Source organism: Trichomycterus rosablanca, chromosome 6, assembly GCF_030014385.1.
Source record: "Trichomycterus rosablanca isolate fTriRos1 chromosome 6, fTriRos1.hap1, whole genome shotgun sequence".
Lineage (NCBI taxonomy): Eukaryota > Metazoa > Chordata > Actinopteri > Siluriformes > Trichomycteridae > Trichomycterus > Trichomycterus rosablanca.
The window spans coordinates 19,205,779-19,224,328 of record NC_085993.1 but is presented as its reverse complement, the minus strand read 5'-3'; the positions used below and the strand labels follow the sequence as shown (position 1 = coordinate 19,224,328).

The following is an 18,550-nucleotide window of genomic DNA, read 5'->3' as shown; positions in this document are numbered from 1 at the left end:
CCCTTCATTTCAATATGATCGCTTGCACAGTGCTCCTTGAGATGTTTAAAGCTTGGGAAATCTTTTTGTATCCAAATCCGGCTTTAAACTTCTCCACAACAGTATCTCGGACCTGCCTGGTGTGTTCCTTGGTCTTCATGATGCTCTCTGCGCTTTAAACAGAACTCTGAGACTATCACAGAGCAGGTGCATTTATACGGAGACTTGATTACACACAGGTGGATTCTATTTATCACCATCAGTCATTTAGGTCAACATTGGATCATTCAGAGATCCTCACTGAACTTTTGGAGTGAGTTTGCTGCACTGAAAGTAAAGGGGCTGAATAATATTGCACGCCCCACTTTTCAGGTTTTTATTTCTAAAAAAAAGTTTAAAATATCCAATAAATTTCGTTCCACTTCACAATTGTGTCGCACTTGTTATTGATTTCACAAAGCCTGAAATGTGGCAAAAGGTTGAAAAGTTCAAGGGGGCTGAATACTTTTGCAAGGCACTGTATATACTGTATATATATATACTGTATATACAGTGTATCACAAAAGTGAGTACACCCCTCACATTTCTGCAGATATTTAAGTATATCTTTTCATGGGACAACACTGACAAAATGACACTTTGACACAATGAAAAGTACTCTGTGTGCAGCTTATATAACAGTGTAAATTTATTCTTCCCTCAAAATAACTCAATATACAGCCATTAATGTCTAAACCACCGGCAACAAAAGTGAGTACACCCCTTAGTGAAAGTTCCTGAAGTGTCAATATTTTGTGTGGCCACCATTATTTCCCAGAACTGCCTTAACTCTCCTGGGCATGGAGTTTACCAGAGCTTCACAGGTTGCCACTGGAATGCTTTTCCACTCCTCCATGACGACATCACGGAGCTGGCGGATATTCGAGACTTTGCGCTCCTCCACCTTCCGCTTGAGGATGCCCCAAAGATGTTCTATTGGGTTTAGGTCTGGAGACATGCTTGGCCAGTCCATCACCTTTACCCTCAGCCTCTTCAATAAAGCAGTGGTCGTGTTAGAGGTGTGTTTGGGGTCATTATCATGCTGGAATACTGCCCTGCGACCCAGTTTCCAGAGGGAGGGGATCATGCTCTGCTTCAGTATTTCACAGTGCATATTGGAGTTCATGTGTCCCTCAATGAAATGTAACTCCCCAACACCTGCTGCACTCATGCAGCCCCAGACCATGGCATTCCCACCACCATGCTTGACTGTAGGCATGACACACTTATCTTTGTACTCCTCACCTGATTGCCGCCACACATGCTTGAGACCATCTGAACCAAACAAATTAATCTTGGTCTCATCAGACCATAGGACATGGTTCCAGTAATCCATGTCCTTTGTTGACATGTCTTCAGCAAACTGTTTGCAGGCTTTCTTGTGTAGAGACTTCAGAAGAGGCTTCCTTCTGGGGTGACAGCCATGCAGACCAATTTGATGTAGTGTGCGGCGTATGGTCTGAGCACTGACAGGCTGACCCCCTACCTTTTCAATCTCTGCAGCAATGCTGACAGCACTCCTGCGCCTATCTTTCAAAGACAGCAGTTGGATGTGACGCTGAGCACGTGCACTCAGCTTCTTTGGACGACCAATGCGAGGTCTGTTCTGAGTGGACCCTGCTCTTTTAAAACGCTGGATGATCTTGGCCACTGTGCTGCAGTTCAGTTTTAGGGTGTTGGCAATCTTCTTGTAGCCTTGGCCATCTTCATGTAGCGCAACAATTCGTCTTTTAAGATCCTTAGAGAGTTCTTTGCCATGAGGTGCCATGTTGGAACTTTCAGTGACCAGTATGAGAGAGTGTGAGAGCTGTACTACTAAATTGAACACACCTGCTCCCTATGCACACCTGAGACCTAGTAACACTAACAAATCACATGACATTTTGGAGGGAAAATGACAAGCAGTGCTCAATTTGGACATTTAGGGGTGTAGTCTCTTAGGGGTGTACTCACTTTTGTTGCCGGTGGTTTAGACATTAATGGCTGTATATTGAGTTATTTTGAGTGAAGAATAAATTTACACTGTTATATAAGCTGCACACAGAGTACTTTTCATTGTGTCAAAGTGTCATTTTGTCAGTGTTGTCCCATGAAAAGATATACTTAAATATCTGCAGAAATGTGAGGGGTGTACTCACTTTTGTGATACACTGTATATATACAGTGGGGTCAAAAAGTATTTAGTCAGCCACTGATTGTGCAGGTTCTCCTACTTAGAAAGATGAGAGAGGTCTGTAATTTTCATCATAGGTACACTTCAACTATGAGAGACAAAATGAGAAAAAAAAATCCAGGAAATCACATTGTAGGATTTTTAAAGAATTTATTTGTAAATTATGGTGGAAAATAAGTATTTGGTCAATAACAAACAAGCAAGATTTCTGGCTCTCACAGACCTGTAACTTCTTCTTTAAGAAGCTCTTCTGTCCTCCACTCATTACCTGTATTAATGGCACCTGTTTGACCTCGTTATCTGTATAAAAGACACCTGTCCACAGCCTCAAACAGTCAGACTCCAAACTCAACCATGGCCAAGACCAAAGAGCTGTCGAAGGACACCAGGAAAAAAATTGTAGACCTGCACCAGGCTGGGAAGAGTGAATCTACAATAGGGAAGCAGGTTGGTGTGAATAAATCAACTGTAGGAGCAATTGTAAGAAAATGGAAGACATACAAGACCATTGATAATCTCCCTTGGGGTCAAGATCTCATCCCGTGGGGTCAAAATAATCATGAGAACGGTGAGCAAAAATCCCAGAACTACACAGAGGGACCTGATGAATGACCTGCAGAGAGCTGGGACCAAGTAACAAAGGCTACCATCAGTAACACACTACGCCGAGAGGGACTCAAATCCTGTAGTGCCAGGCGTGTCCCCCTGCTTAAGCCAGTACATGTCCAGGCCCGTCTGAAGTTTGTCAGAGAGCATATGGATGATCCAGAAGAGGATTGGGAGAATATCATGTGGTCAGATGAAACCAAAATGGAACTTTTTGGTAAAAACTCAACTTGTCGTGTTTGGAGGAAGAAGAAAAACCCAAGAACACCATACCTACTGTGAAGCATGGGGGTGGAAACATCATGCTTTGGGGCTGTTTTTCTGCAAAGGGGACAGGACGACTGATCCGTGTTAAGGGAAGAATGAACGGAGCCATGTATCGTGAGATTTTAAGCCAAAAACTCTTTCCATCAGTGAGAGCATTGAAGATGGAACGTGGCTGGGTCTTCCAGCATGACAATGATTCCAAACACACCGCTTGGGCAACGAAGGAGTGGCTCCGTAAAAAGCATTTCAAGGTCCTGGAGTGGCCTAGCCAGTCTCCAGACCTCAACCCCATAGAAAATTTGTGGAGTCCGTGTTGCCCAGCGACAAAACATCACTGCTCTAGAGGAGATCTGCATGGAGGAATGGGCCAAAATACCAGCTACAGTGTGTGCAAACCTGGTGAAGACTTACAGGAAATGTTTGACCTCTGTCATTGCCAACAAAGGTTATGTTACAAAATATTGAGTTGAACTTTTGTTATTGACCAAATACTTATTTTTCACCATAATTTACAAATAAATTCTTTAAAAATCCTACAATGTGATTTCCTGGATTTTTTTTTCTCATTTTGTCTCTCATAGTTGAAGTGTACCTATGATGAAAACTACAGACCTCTCTCATCTTTCTAAGTAGGAGAACTTGCACAATCAGTGGCTGACTAAATACTTTTTGGCCCCACTGTATATACAGTGTATCACAAAAGTGAGTACACCCCTCACATTTCTGCAAATATTTCATTATATCTTTTCATGGGACCACACTATAGACATGAAACTTGGATATAACTTAGAGTAGTCAGTGTACAGCTTGTATAGCAGTGTAGATTTACTGTCTTCTGAAAATAACTCAACACACAGCCATTAATGTCTAAATAGCTGGCAACATAAGTGAGTACACCCCACAGTGAACATGTCCAAATTGTGCCCAAATGTGTCGTTGTCCCTCCCTGGTGTCATGTGTCAAGGTCCCAGGTGTAACTGGGGAGCAGGGCTGTTAAATTTGGTGTTTTGGGTACAATTCTCTCATACTGGCCACTGGATATTCAACATGGCACCTCATGGCAAAGAACTCTCTGAGGATGTGAGAAATAGAATTGTTGCTCTCCACAAAGATGGCCTGGGCTATAAGAAGATTGCTAACACCCTGAAACTGAGCTACAGCATGGTGGCCAAGGTCATACAGCGGTTTTCCAGGACAGGTTCCACTCGAAACAGGCTTCGCCAGGGTCGACCAAAGAAGTTGAGTCCACGTGTTCGGTGTCATATCCAGAGGTTAGCTTTAAAAAATAGACACATGAGTGCTGCCAGCATTGCTGCAGAGGTTGAAGACGTGGGTGGTCAGCCTGTCAGTGCTCAGACCATATTCCAGAAGGAAGCTGTCGCACAAGAAAGCCCGCAAACAGTTTGCTGAAGACAAGCAGTCCAAGAACATGGATTACTGGAATGCCCTGTGGTCTGACGAGACCAAGATAAACTTGTTTGGCTCAGATGGTGTCCAGCATGTGTGGCGGCACCCTGATGAGAAGTACCAAGACAACTGTATCTTGCCTACAGTCAAGCATGGTGGTGGTAGCATCATGGTCTTGGGCTGCATGAGTGTTGCTGGCACTGGGGAGCTGCAGTTCATTGAGGGAAACATGAATTACAACATGTGCTGTGACATTCTGAAACAGAGCATGATCCCCTCCCTTCGAAAACTGGGCCTCATGGCAGTTTTCCAACAGGATAACGACCCCAAACACAACCTCCAAGATGACAACTGCCTTGCTGAGGAAGCTGAAGGTAAAGGTGATGGACTAAACCCAATTGAGCACCTGTGGCGCATCCTCAAGTGGAAGGTGGAGGAGTTCAAGGTGTCTAACAGCCACCAGCTCTGTGATGTCATCATGGAGGAGTGAAGAGGATTCCAGTAGCAACCTGTGCAGCTCTGGTGAATTCCATGCCCAGGAGGGTTAAGGCAGTGCTGGATAATAATGGTGGTCACACAAAATATTGACACTTTGGGCACAATTTGGACATGTTCACTGTGGGGTGTACTCACTTATGTTGCCAGCCAACAAAAAAAATATTTGCAGAAATATATATGTATATACACTGTATGTATATACAGTGTATCACAAAAGTGAGTACACCCCTCACATTTCTGCAAATATTTTATTATATCTTTTCATGGGACAACATTATAGAAATAAAACTTGGATATAACTTAGAGTAGTAAGTGTACAACTTGTATAGCAGTGTAGATTTACTGTCTTCTGAAAATAACTCAACACACAGCCATTAATGTCTAAATGGCTGGCAACATAAGTGAGTACACCCCACAGTGAACATGTCCAAATTGTGCCCAAAGTGTCAATATTTTGTGTGACCACCATTATTATCCAGCACTGCCTTAATCCTCCTGGGCATGGAATTCACCAGAGCTGCACAGGTTGCTACTGGAATCCTCTTCACTCCTCCATGATGACATCACGGAGCTGGTGGATGTTAGACACCTTGAACTCCTCCACCTTCCACTTGAGGATGCGCCACAGGTGCTCAATTGGGTTTAGTCCATCACCTTTACCTTCAGCTTCCTCAGCAAGGCAGTTGTCATCTTGGAGGTTGTGTTTGGGGTCGTTATCCTGTTGGAAAACTGCCATGAGGCCCAGTTTTCGAAGGGAGGGGATCATGCTCTGTTTCAGAATGTCACAGTACATGTTGTAATTCATGTTTCCCTCAATGAACTGCAGCTCCCCAGTGCCAGCAACACTCATGCAGCCCAAGACCATGATGCTACCACCACCATGCTTGACTGTAGGCAAGATACAGTTGTCTTGGTACTTCTCACCAGGGCGCCGCCACACATGCTGGACACCATCTGAGCCAAACAAGTTTATCTTGGTCTCGTCAGACCACAGGGCATTCCAGTAATCCATGTTCTTGGACTGCTTGTCTTCAGCAAACTGTTTGCGGGCTTTCTTGTGCGTCAGCTTCCTTCTGGGATGACGACCATGCAGACCGAGTTGATGCAGTGTGCGGCGTATGGTCTGAGCACTGACAGGCTGACCTCCCACATCTTCAACCTCTGCAGCAATGCTGGCAGCACTCATGTGTCTATTTTTTAAAGCTAACCTCTGGATATGACGCCGAACACGTGGACTCAACTTCTTTGGTCGACCCTGGCGAAGCCTGTTCCGAGTGGAACCTGTCCTGGAAAACCGCTGTATGACCTTGGCCACCATGCTGTAGCTCAGTTTCAGGGTGTTAGCAATCTTCTTATAGCCCAGGCCATCTTTGTGGAGAGCAACAATTCTATTTCTCACATCCTCAGAGAGTTCTTTGCCATGAGGTGCCATGAGGTGCCATGTTGAATATCCAGTGGCCAGTATGAGAGAATTGTACCCAAAACACCAAATTTAACAGCCCTGCTCCCCATTTACACCTGGGACCTTGACACATGACACCAGGGAGGGACAACGACACATTTGGGCACAATTTGAACATGTTCACTGTGGGGTGTACTCACTTATGTTGCCAGCTATTTAGACATTAATGGCTGTGTGTTGAGTTATTTTCAGAAGACAGTAAATCTACACTGCTATACAAGCTGTACACTGACTACTCTAAGTTATATCCAAGTTTCATGTCTATAGTGTTGTCCCATGAAAAGATATAATGAAATATTTGCAGAAATGTGAGGGGTGTACTCACTTTTGTGATACACTGTACATATATATAATATAAATATAAAAATTTTATTATTATTTTTCTTTGTGACCCATTTTTTTCTGCTCGTGACCCACCTAAGGGTCGTGACCTAGGGAACGGTGTTTCTTAACCTTTTTTTTAGTCATGTCACCCTTTAAAAGTATGCAAAATCTTTATTAACCCAAACTATTTTTAAAAGTACATTCTGCATTACTCTGATGGTCAACACATACACATATAAGATAAGATAAGATTCCTTTATTGATCCCCATGGGGGAAATTCGAGTGTTACAGCAGCTCCAGTACAGTGTAAGTACAGTAAATAGAGTAAATAAAATAAAAAAAGATAAGGAAATTATAAAAACAATTAGCTAGTAATTACTACAATCTAATAAAAAAAAACTATATATTCTATATGTAAATACTGTATATACATATGTGTGAATAATGAAACAGAGTCCAGTGCTGGGAAAAAGGGTAGGGGGGATCTTGAGTTATTGTAGGGGGGGAGCTGGCTCATCAGTGTAAGGACAGCCTGTGTATATGTACACTGTATATATACAGTGTATAGACAAAAGTATTAGGGCACTCCTTCCAGTTGTAGCATGACTGTGCCGCTGTGCACAAACTCGGTTTAAATAAACCCCAGTCACCTCAGAGCTCTGACCTCATCCTCACTGAACAGCTTTAGCATTAACTGAAACATCATTAAAGGCTTTTTGACCAACATCAGTGTCCAGCCATAAAAGTGCACTACAAGTGATCATTAAAAGAATGGCTGGAGCAAATGGGACTTTCTGTCAGTGGAAAGCCTAAGACAATGCACGAACCACCCTGTTCTGGCAGGGATAGATGAAAGGCAGACACAGAGCTCTCTCCATAGTCACTGCCTGTACTTGTTCTTGATGTCAACCTCAAAAAGCTCAATTGGCACAAAAACATGTGAAAAACCTGTCTGAAGCCAAGTCTCTAACAGTTGCTCTTGTGCCAGCTGTCTTTTGAGTTTTTCAGTGCGCATGAACTCCAAGGGTCACAAAGTTATCTGATAGTGGAGCCTTTCTTTTCAAAAATACTATATATTGGTTTGTTTGCTTTATGGAACAGTGTTTGGCTGTTGGCTATTTTTGTCAGCCTTTGCATGTTCATATGCTCACCCCAGCGCTGACATTGATATATGGAGAAAAATAAACATTGAAAAAGGGGAATTTAAGATATTGATCATGTATGAGGTGGGTAATACTGTGCATGTTCATTTAAAAAGTCTCAATATCAGTTTTTGAAATTTGAGTTTATTTTATAAAGTCAGCGTCAGAATAGTTGTTTTACGACACCCCTGACAAGGCCAGACAGAACCCTCATTGAGAAAGGCTGCTTTAGGGTCACACAGACTCACTGCTTTTTAGCAAATACATCACTATGAAAAAAATGTATGATAGTGCTATGATATTTCTATGATTTTGTATTAGCTATTAATTCTTCAATTAGGGCTTAGCTGAAGCTCTTTGTTTTCGACGATACTGAAATTAAAATTTCTTTAAGATGTCATATGCTGTGTTGAATGGTGTTAACATTTGATGTCAGGTGTAAAAACAATGTTACACTATATGTCCAAACATATGTAAACACCTCTTCTGATGATGAATTCAGGTGTTTCATCATCTAGTAATGTCCATGGTTTTGAAATAACATGTTTAATAAGCTTTGTCATGTGTCCACATACTTTTTGGCTGTATAGTGTATCTTGTTGGTACAGTAATTTCATTATTTATTTATGGTTTATATTGCATGCTAAGATCCAGATCTGACACAACATTTAACATTTTTTAAACATTTGTCAACTGTTACGACCACTCATCAAAGCATATAAAAGCTGACATGACATGTTTATGACACTTCTATGTCAGGTTAATGATTAACGGCTTTTACTGTGACTGTTCAGTTTTTCCCAGAGACAGCGCCACCTGATGGTGAGACAAAGCTAACACTGTGTGGCTGGGACCTTCAGTCTCCAACTAAACCTGCCATCACTGCATCTTCTCACCAAGTCCGGGTGGGACCGGCCAGCTGTGCCGTAATTCCTGAGAGGAGTAACAGCACCCAGTAAGTACTATATAAATAATTTACATTCAGAGCATTTACCAGACATTTCTTTATTTATGTGTCCCTCATTAATGCTACCACTGTTTGCAAGGGAGTTTTGTGTGGTGTGGGTAAAACAAAAATGATTAAACCAAAGTTTTTTGGTTATCCCACTTTTCAAGTGATTGCTGGCTTACCTTACTTGTGTTAGTCTGCGAGTATGGTGTGAAATTTATGGTAGCTTGTTCTCTTGGCAAAGATTTGTGTTTCTGTGTACATTCTGTGTACACAGAGTAGATTCAGAAAGTATTCAGACTCCTCACCTTTTGTACACTTTATTATTTTGTGGATTTTATTTCAAACATATTTAATTGCCATAATTTAATTATCCCATTAGTCTACATTTAATCATAGATTAAGATTTATTAGATGTAATAAAATCAGTGATAGCTCAGCAGTTAAGGTACTGGACTAGTAATTATAAGGTTGCCGGTTCATGCCCCACCATCGCCAAGTTGCCACTAGTGGGCCCCTAAGCGAGGCCCTTAACCTTCAATTGCTTGAATTGTATTCAGTGATAATTGTAAGTCACTTTGGATAAAAGCATCTGCTAAATGCTGCAAATGTATATGTAAAAAATGAATCAAAAATCAAACACTGAAATCTCTCATACATAATTGTAGTAAGAACCACTCCAGTTTTAGTCAGGTGCATCATGTTTGCTTTGTTTATCCTAAAGATTTATCTAGAACTCAGTTGGAGTCCACCTGTTTCAATTTGGCACATACTTGGGTCTATAAAGGCCCACATTTTATACTGCGTTGTCAGAATAAAAACAAGCCATGACAATTACACGAAACTGCCTGTAGATCTCTGTGATCAAATTGTTGTCAGACATAGATCAGAGCAAGGATATACAACAATAGCCAAAGCTTTAAGTGTTCCCAGGACCACAACAGCCTCAGTCATTTTAAATTAAAAAAGCACAACCTTGAACCATTATAAGGGGAAAGATTCTCTCATCAGATTTGAAATTTGAATAGTAAGAACAATGTCTGGTAAAAAAACAGGCACTGCTCATCATGTGGCTAATACTGCACTATGTGGCCAAAAGTATTTGTACATTTGACCATGAGCTTGTTGGACATCCCATTAAAAAAAACAAATGGTGTAAAAATATAGTGACCTCTATGTGTTCCCCTCAGCTATATCAACAGCCACTCTTCTGAGAAGGCTTCTCTCAAGGCATTTGAATGGCTGGGCACTGTTGTTGGTCAGGAAAGCCTCAGTTGATGATCCAGTTCATTCCAAGGCTGATCATTAAGTCTGAGGTCAGGGCTCTGTGCAGGCCACTGGAGCTTCTTTAAACCAAGCTTTTCTTGATATCTTTCTAGACCTTGCTTTTGGCTCAGAGGCACAGTCACAGACATCCCAAGTCTCCCGGAAGTTCCGGGAGTCTCCCGCACATACATAGCGGCTCCCTGATGCCCGCAAGTCAGATAAAATCTAGTCCAAGAGCGCACACACACACACACACACACACACACACACGCACGCAGGAGACACAGACTTTATTCCCAGATCGCGTATTAAATCCTTCATCTGATATACAATCTAGCACACTGTGTAGACATAGATCAATTGTCTAATATGCTGTCTAGTGCACTATGTAGGGAACATAAATCCATGATCTGATATACAATCTAGTGCACTATGTAGGGAACATACTTCAACAATGCCTAAACTCAGACTGTGGCGACTGTTAACCTTTCGACACCCAAAACAACACTGGAGTGGCTTTGTGGCGAGTCTCTGAATAGTATTAAGTTGCCCAGACCAAGCCTCAAAACTCACCAAACGTACGCGATCCAGTCTGATGAAGCTTAAGAGGATCTGCCATGAAGAACTGCTTAAATCCAGGTGTGCCCATGCTTGTAGCTTCAAGAAGACTTGCAGATGAAACTGCTGGCAAAAGTGCTAAATGAAGGGTTTTCTATTTTAAGTTTATTTTCACAATACTCAAAACATTTTCACTTTATTATGGGATATTAGGTGCACAGTGGTGGTTAAAACTGGCACTCATATTCATTTAAAATCAAAACTGTCCAAAAGGTCAAGGGGTCTGAATACTTTCTAAATACACTGTATTTTTAGACCAGTTCTACTAACAGAAATGTTTGCGTTTGCTCAGACTGTGTAGCTTTTTTCATTCCAGTGTTCTTGAATAATTTTGTTCTAAAGAAAAATTTGTTGTTTTTATTATTGCTACTTGCTGTGTGAAGTTATTTTTAATTTCTTGTATTTACACCATCAATTTCTAGAATTTTAACTGTGCAAGAGAAACTCAATATTATTTGTGGGCTACATAAAAGTTTTACAAAAATTAATAATTTAAATTATGGGATTTTAGACACTTTTACTGTTTGTCTGCTAAAATAAGTGTTTCAAGTGGGGTGGCTGTAGACCAAAGGTGGATTTGCAGCTTGCTAACTTGCTATCTGTACACAAACACACCCATATATTAACATTAAATTCTTACCTGTCTTTCTTTTTAGGCTGGTATGCAGGATCCTTACTCAGTCGTCAGATTTACAGCAAAGTGGAGAGATCAGCGTTAGTGTAAAGGAGGCGGCAGTGGACCGTGGTTACTTCATTTCTGGAACTGCAAACGTGCAGAACTTCAGCTTTGTGGTAATATAAAGAAGCCACTTTTTGACATCAAATGTGTAATTTCTTATTAAAAGAAAAAGAAAAAAAACAGCCACTCAGGTGGCGCAGCGGTAAAAATACGCTAGCACACCAGAGCTGGGATTTCGAATACATCATATCGAATCTCAGCTCTGCCATCCGGCTGGGCTGGGCGGCTATATGAACAACGTTTGGCTGTTGTTCATACAGGGAGGGAGCCAGATAGGGACCTCATAACTGATGCAATTACGACCTCTGCTGGCTGATCGATGGCATCTGTACAGAGTAGAGGAATAATGCTGATCAGGGTGTGGCTTTCCATGCACAAAGCTGATCCGTATATGAACTCGCCTCGTGCAGGTGAAAAGATGCAGTCAGCTACTGCACACGTGTCGGAGGGGGCAAGTGTCAGTTTGCAGAGCGATGGTAGAGTGGGGGGCACTGTTGCCTCACAGCAGGAAGGGTCAGGGTTTATTTCCCAACTGGGTGGCCAGGGTCTTTTCTGTGTGGTGTTTGCATGTTCTCCCTGTGTCTTCATTGGTTTCCCCCAGTTGCTCTGGTTTCCTTCCACAAGTCCAAAGTCATGCAGTCAGGTTATTGGAAATGCTAAGATTGCTGTGTGTGTGTGTGTGTGTGTGTGAATTTTTGTTTCTGCCCTGTAATCGACTGGCTTCCTGTCCAGGGTGTTTCCTACCTTTCACCCAATGAATCAGACCCACCGCGACCCTGAATAGGATACAGCAGTTGTAAAACAGACCATAAATGCATGAATGAACACTTCTCTGCAATTAAAGTGTTACAGTTTGCATAATGCCTCAGCTGTTATTCTTACAAATGCTTTACGAATGTCATCTTCAGGTTCCAGCAATCACAGTTATCAGCCCTAACTTTGGGCCCAAGATTGGAGGCACCAGGATCACACTGTCAGGGAAACACCTAGACGCTGGTCAAACCAGGAAAGTCTGCCTGGGGGAAAAAATGTGCTCTGTGAAAAGGTTTGTGCATATCAACTATAGATTGGAAATGTTAAGTATGCTTTATACACCGTACACTAAAGATTGTTTTATTCCCACAGCGTATCAACCAATGGAAACTTGTCATCTGTTGTTTGTGTGTCTGAGGGAGTGGAGAGTTTAACAGAAGTGAACGTGACCCTTCTGATTGACAAAACAGCTGTGCCTGCGAACAAACAGTTCAGCTACAAGGAGAACCCTAAAGTAACTGAGCTAAAGCCTAGCTGTGGCTTTAATAGGCAAGTTTCTTTATTTTAATATGTGGACATTTGACCAGTTAAAGGAAAATGCACAGGTAGATTGTAAAATGTTATAGGAAGGTGTTGGGCAACAATAAATTTTACACTAAACCATTTTTATTGCACCTTGTTAAAGATTTAGCAAGGCCCTGAAAGTGTCCTAGAGAGATCAAGCAAGGTGCTTTACCAATATCTCAGCTTTATTTAAGATTTATGAGAGATTTTTGAGACATGCCACAAAAACACAGACACATTATGGCACTTGGGTGGTGCACCGGTCTGTTATGGGATCCAGGTTCAAACCTCCGCGGTGCTTTTTAGCTGCCAAGCATCTACACATACACGATTGGTTATGCCCTGGAAAAAACATGATAAATACAACCCCAAATTAGAAGAAAGTTGGGACAATATGGAAAATGCTAATAAAAAACTGCAGTGTTTCTTACTTTTACTTTCACTTTTTTTCATTGCAGACAGTGTGAAACCCAAGGTATTTCATGTTTTGTCTGGTCAGCTTAATTTTATTGGTGTGCTTTCAGCACATTCCAAAAAAGATAGGACTTGGGGCAATTTAGGCCTAGTAATGAGGTAAAAAAAATAGCTAAATAACGATGTCATTCCAAACAAGTGATGTCAAAATGTGATTGTAATTATGATTTGGTACAAAATCAGTATCAACAAAAGGCTAAGTCTTTGAGGAATAAAGATGGGCAGATGAGATCTCAAGGTCAAACAATACATGAGGAAATTATTGAATTGTTCATAATAACATAATGTTTCTCAAAGAATGATTGGAAGAGATTTGCATATATCTCCCTCTACAGTGAATAATATTATTGAATGATTCAAAGAATCTGGAGGAATTTCAGTGTGTAAAGGCCAAGGATTCAAGCCTAAGCTGAACACTCTTGATCTCCGATCTCTCAGACGGCACTGCATCAAAAACCGTCATTCATCAATATCTGATATGACCACATTGGAAAGGGATTACTTTGGCAAACATTTGTGAAGCACTACAATACAGAATTACATTCACAAATGTCACTTTACTGTGCAAAATACCTTATGTTAACTATATCTTGAAGTGGCTTCAAGTTCTCTGGGCTCGAAGGCATCTGGGATGGACCATCACACAGCGGAAATGTGTACTGTAGTCAGAAGAATCAGCATTCCAGGTCTTTTTTTGGAAAAAATTGACGCTGTGTGCTCCTGTCAAGACTGGCCTGCCTGCAGTCCTGACCAGTCCCAATAGAGAGTGTGTGGAGAATTTTGAAACAAAAAATTTAACAATGACAACCCTGCGCTGTTGCACATCTTTAGCCGTGTTTGCATTAAAAATGGGACAAAATAACACTAATACACTTAATCGCTTAGTTTCCTCAGTGTCCAAGCGTCTTTTAGATGTTGTGAGAAGGAATGGCAACATTGCAAAGTGGTACATGCTTTACCTTCCCAGCCTGAAATGCAGGAATGGATGTTTATTAATAAATGAAATGAACCACTTGACCAGATAAAACATGAAATATATTGGGTTGATACTGTCTACAACTAAATACAAGTCTTAGGGTTGTAGAAACACTTTCATCTGATACAAATTATTGCTCTGTTAAGAGAAACCTACTTGTCAGTCATCTTCTTTTCCATGGTCTCTCTGCCAGCTTTAAGTGTTAAGGCAGGAAAACGTGCATTCTGTGTAAAATGGCACGGAAACAAAGCATCTTGAATTTTCTTTGAAAGTGTTATTGGATTGTAAAATTTTCTTTTTTCTTTTTTACATAGAGGCTCCAGAATCATAATACTTGGAGAGAATCTGGACACTGCAGCCCAGACTACAGTCTACTATAAACCCAAGAACTTGAATCCTGTCAGGACTGTAAGAAATTTGGCGCTTTTCTGTTTTTGGTATGTTGCCCTATTTTTATGATGTAAATTTAATTTGCCTATATGCTTTTTTAAAATCATCCAGGTGTGTTTGGGTCCTGTGAACTCAACACAGATAGAGTGTTTCAGCCCGGCATGTGAGGATTCAGATGGTGTCCTCTCAGTGGACATGGATGGAGCTAAAGATCTTATTTCCCAACCTTTTATTTGCTACCCCAATGGTGAGCCATTCGCATTTGAATATGATGACCACATATTTCGACTCGAGCCTGGGCAGGACAAAGTCTCTCTGCATGTAAGTCAAATTTTGCGCCTTATTTATTTGTGATTATTTAATTACATTTAGGCAGTGCTCCCAGCAGATGAAATATTACAATAGTATTATATTGTGTAATGCAGCCATGTGACATGCAGTGCTGTGAAAAAATATTTGCCCCTACCCGATTTCTTCTTTTTTTTGTTAATGCACATTTGAATGTTTCATATCCCCCAGGTATTTAATATAAAATGATAAAGACAACTTGAGTAAACACATAATGCAGCTTTCAAATGATCACTTCATTTACTGAATATAAAGATCGCAGACTGAAGAAAAATATCTAGCATGTTAAATGTCTGGACCAGTCGGCGACTCAATATCATGTAGTATGAAAAGCATTGCGAGCAGGTTGTGAGTGGTAGCGAGTGCTATGTTGAGCTGCAGCCAGTGAGAACGCAATATACAGAGTGAGGGAAACCCGGGGGAGGAGTGTTAAAATGTGGGACAGGGGCATAATATGGTTTCTATCAGAATACATCAGCACACAGTGTCACGGGGGAGAAGCAAGGACCCAAGGATGCAGAGAGAGGTGTTAAATAATAGTTTTTTTTATTAAATAATAATAATAATAAGCAAATAACGGCACAAAAGGGAAACAGCACAGGAACGGGGACGAGCTGCTGGCGCCACTAGCAACTGTAAGGGAAAAACAAAGACACACACAAGGGAAAAAGCGCAGTCCAACACGAGGCACGAACCCAGGTCGCTCAGGTGCGAGGAGTTCACAAACCTCGTGCGCCACCGCTAGGGGGATAAAAAGAAAGCCCTTGCACTAACTAAGGCTGCAACGGGAACTAACAGAACAAACAGAAAACCCGGGTAAAGTAATCAAAAGAAAGGGGGAAAAATCAATTAAAAGAAAAACCACTCGAGTGTATCTCCAGCACTACAAGGCTGGGAAGGAGCCGGAATTGACACGGCTTAGAGAGCGAACCACTCGTGCGTTAGCACCAGTATTTAGAGACTGGGAATAACCGGAGCATAACGGCTTCTACGTGAGCCACTCGGGGCATTACGACCAGCATATTGCGACCGGGAATGGCCGGAGCGATAACGGCTATACGCAAGCCACTCGGGCATTACTGCCAGCTCGTTGAGACTGGGAATAACCGGAGTGCAAACGGCTTCAGCGTAAGCCACTCGGGGCATTAAGACCAGCATATTGCAACTGGGAATGGCCGGAGCAATAACGGCTACACGCAAGCCACTCGGGCATTGACCCCAGCTCGCAGGTGTACTGGGGTTGGCCGGAGCGAGACTCGGCTTAAAGAAAAGCCACTCGGGCACTTCCGCTAGCACGTAGTGGCTACCAAAGTAAAAGCGTTGGCTAAGGAGGCAAAAGGGCGGATTCAAACCGGGGCTGTCAGACACGGAAAAGCGGTAACTTCACCGATCAGCCATTCCGGCTGTAATGAATCCATGGCAGCTTTTGGCTTACAAGGGTGCTACCAAATGTCGGTCCGTTTGGTCCTAGCTTCATGCTAGCGCTGTTTGAGCTAACTGAAGCCAGGAACCACAAACAAACAACAGCGCGCGGGCTGTAAAAACCGCACCAGCTATCCCTAACCAATAGAACCAAAACCCCTAACTTACCTCGGCCTTGCGACCTACACACCCCAATGCCATAAGGGCACCGGGGGCTACCACTGGCCCTGCAAAGCCGGCAGGTATTGTGCCACCATGCCAGGAAAAAAAAACAAAGGAAAACAACCAGAAGGTGCGACGCCTGCAGCCTAGCGACGCCCCCCTTAAGTAGGTATGTCACAGCTGCAGGTCGTTCGCCCTAACGAGCTGGCCGTCTACATGAGGCCATGCTCGTTGGTGATCTGTAAAGCCTGCAACGTCAGGAACCGATGGTAGGCTCTACTGACGCCGCAGACACCTTACACACAGACAAGCTTTACAGTATATCTCATCTAATTGTCCACGTCAAACCATAATACCAACGCTGCATTGCGAAATATATTTATTTGCCTCCAACTCACTATAGAACAGACAATCCCTTCTGGTCACATAGCCCAATTCACTCGCATTCATTTATTTTTCCTACTTGCTTTTACGCTGCACATCAGCGCACAAACAACTTTGATCACTCGCTTATTACCAGACAGATTGTGTTGACCAGTAGTTTGTGTAGTGTGTGACCCCCTATCGCCGACCAGTCGTGTAGTGTGAAATCCACAACGACTCCCGATTGCAAGAGATCCAGTTGTGTAGTGTGAACTGTAAAGCGATCTGACAGCTCCGAAAGTCATGTAGTTGTGAACTTGACATGGGATTCAAGTCAGGACTGTGACTCTTTCACTCCAAAATCTTAATTTTGTTTCTTTCAGAGGTGGGCTTGGTCATGAACGTCCTTGTTGTCCTACATATCCCGACAGCTCATCTTATGCTGCCTCTGGGTTTCCTCTCCTTTTTACTTAGAAGCATGTAGTGGTAGATGGCTGAAGCAGCTTACCATATTGTGACAACTAGTTTTCATTTCTTTTCTTTCTTCTCTGTCTTTCTACTTTCTCTGTTGTGGGTTCAACCTGCTCCATTAGTGTTTTTTACAAATTAGGACTACTTGCCTATAATATGTCACTTTAAAATAGGAAAATCATGTATTCAGTTGACATGACACCTCAAGAGTTTTGACATACAGTATGTGTTTTATAAATGCTCTAGACTTGCTATATAAGATTTACATAATGATTGAGTGCATTATGCAGCATTTAGTATATTACATTTAGATTACAGTCAATCAGCAGGACGTCTGTTTGCTTGAGTGGACATAAATAAAAACATGACTGATTAAGATTTTTCTTATTAACGCTAGCACACAAGACTGAGCCAGGTGAAAAACTGCATGGATATCATCATGACAATAGGTGATGTGGACTGCAATGCTAAAGTTCTGGATAGTGAAATATTCTGCAGAATCCCCAAAAATGTGCTCATATCCAAAGAGGGGACGCCAGTCAGGGTAAGAGATTCCCATTTGCCTTTAAATATTACTTACGATCTTTTCCATATTTAGTCCTACTAAAGTTTGTTTTTGGATATTAGTTTTAATGTACATATAATGTTAACATGTTAATGTTTTTAAGCATTTAAACTACTTATTTTATAATTAGTTTTAGTAGTTGTACATCTGATAAGCTTTGCATTTATAGGTGGATTGATTTTTATTTTTTATGCAGAAATTAGTCAAATTTTGTTAGACCGGTCATATGAACGATATATACACCGATCAGCCATAACATTAAAACCACCTCCTTGTTTCTACACTCACTGTTCATTTTATCAGCTCCACTTACCATATAGAAGCACTTTGTAGTTCTACTATTACTGACTGTAGTCAATCTGTTTCTCTACATACTTTTTTAGCCTGCTTTCACCCTGTTCTTTAATGGTTAGGACCACCACAGAGCAGGTATTATTTGGGTGGTGGATCATTCTCAGCACTGCAGTGACACTGACATGGTGGTGGTGTGTTAGGGTGTGTTGTGCTGGTATGAGTGGATCGGACACAGCAGCGCTGATGGAGTTTTTAAATACCGTGTCCACTCACTGTCCACTCTATTAGACACTCTTAC

The 18,550-nt window shown here is 41.8% G+C and overlaps 1 protein-coding gene across 1 annotated transcript in view; it reads left to right on the top strand.

Moving 5' to 3' along the window:
- Positions 1-18,550, top strand: part of mst1ra (macrophage stimulating 1 receptor a) — a 44,404-nt gene that overhangs the window by 12,966 nt on the left and 12,888 nt on the right. Inside the window, exons 6-12 of the mRNA XM_062996702.1 lie at positions 8,693-8,853; positions 11,388-11,523; positions 12,379-12,515; positions 12,596-12,772; positions 14,552-14,645; positions 14,739-14,948; positions 17,791-17,937. Of these exons, the coding sequence (XP_062852772.1) occupies positions 8,693-8,853; positions 11,388-11,523; positions 12,379-12,515; positions 12,596-12,772; positions 14,552-14,645; positions 14,739-14,948; positions 17,791-17,937 (1,062 nt within the window). The remainder of the gene's footprint in view (positions 1-8,692; positions 8,854-11,387; positions 11,524-12,378; positions 12,516-12,595; positions 12,773-14,551; positions 14,646-14,738; positions 14,949-17,790; positions 17,938-18,550) is intronic.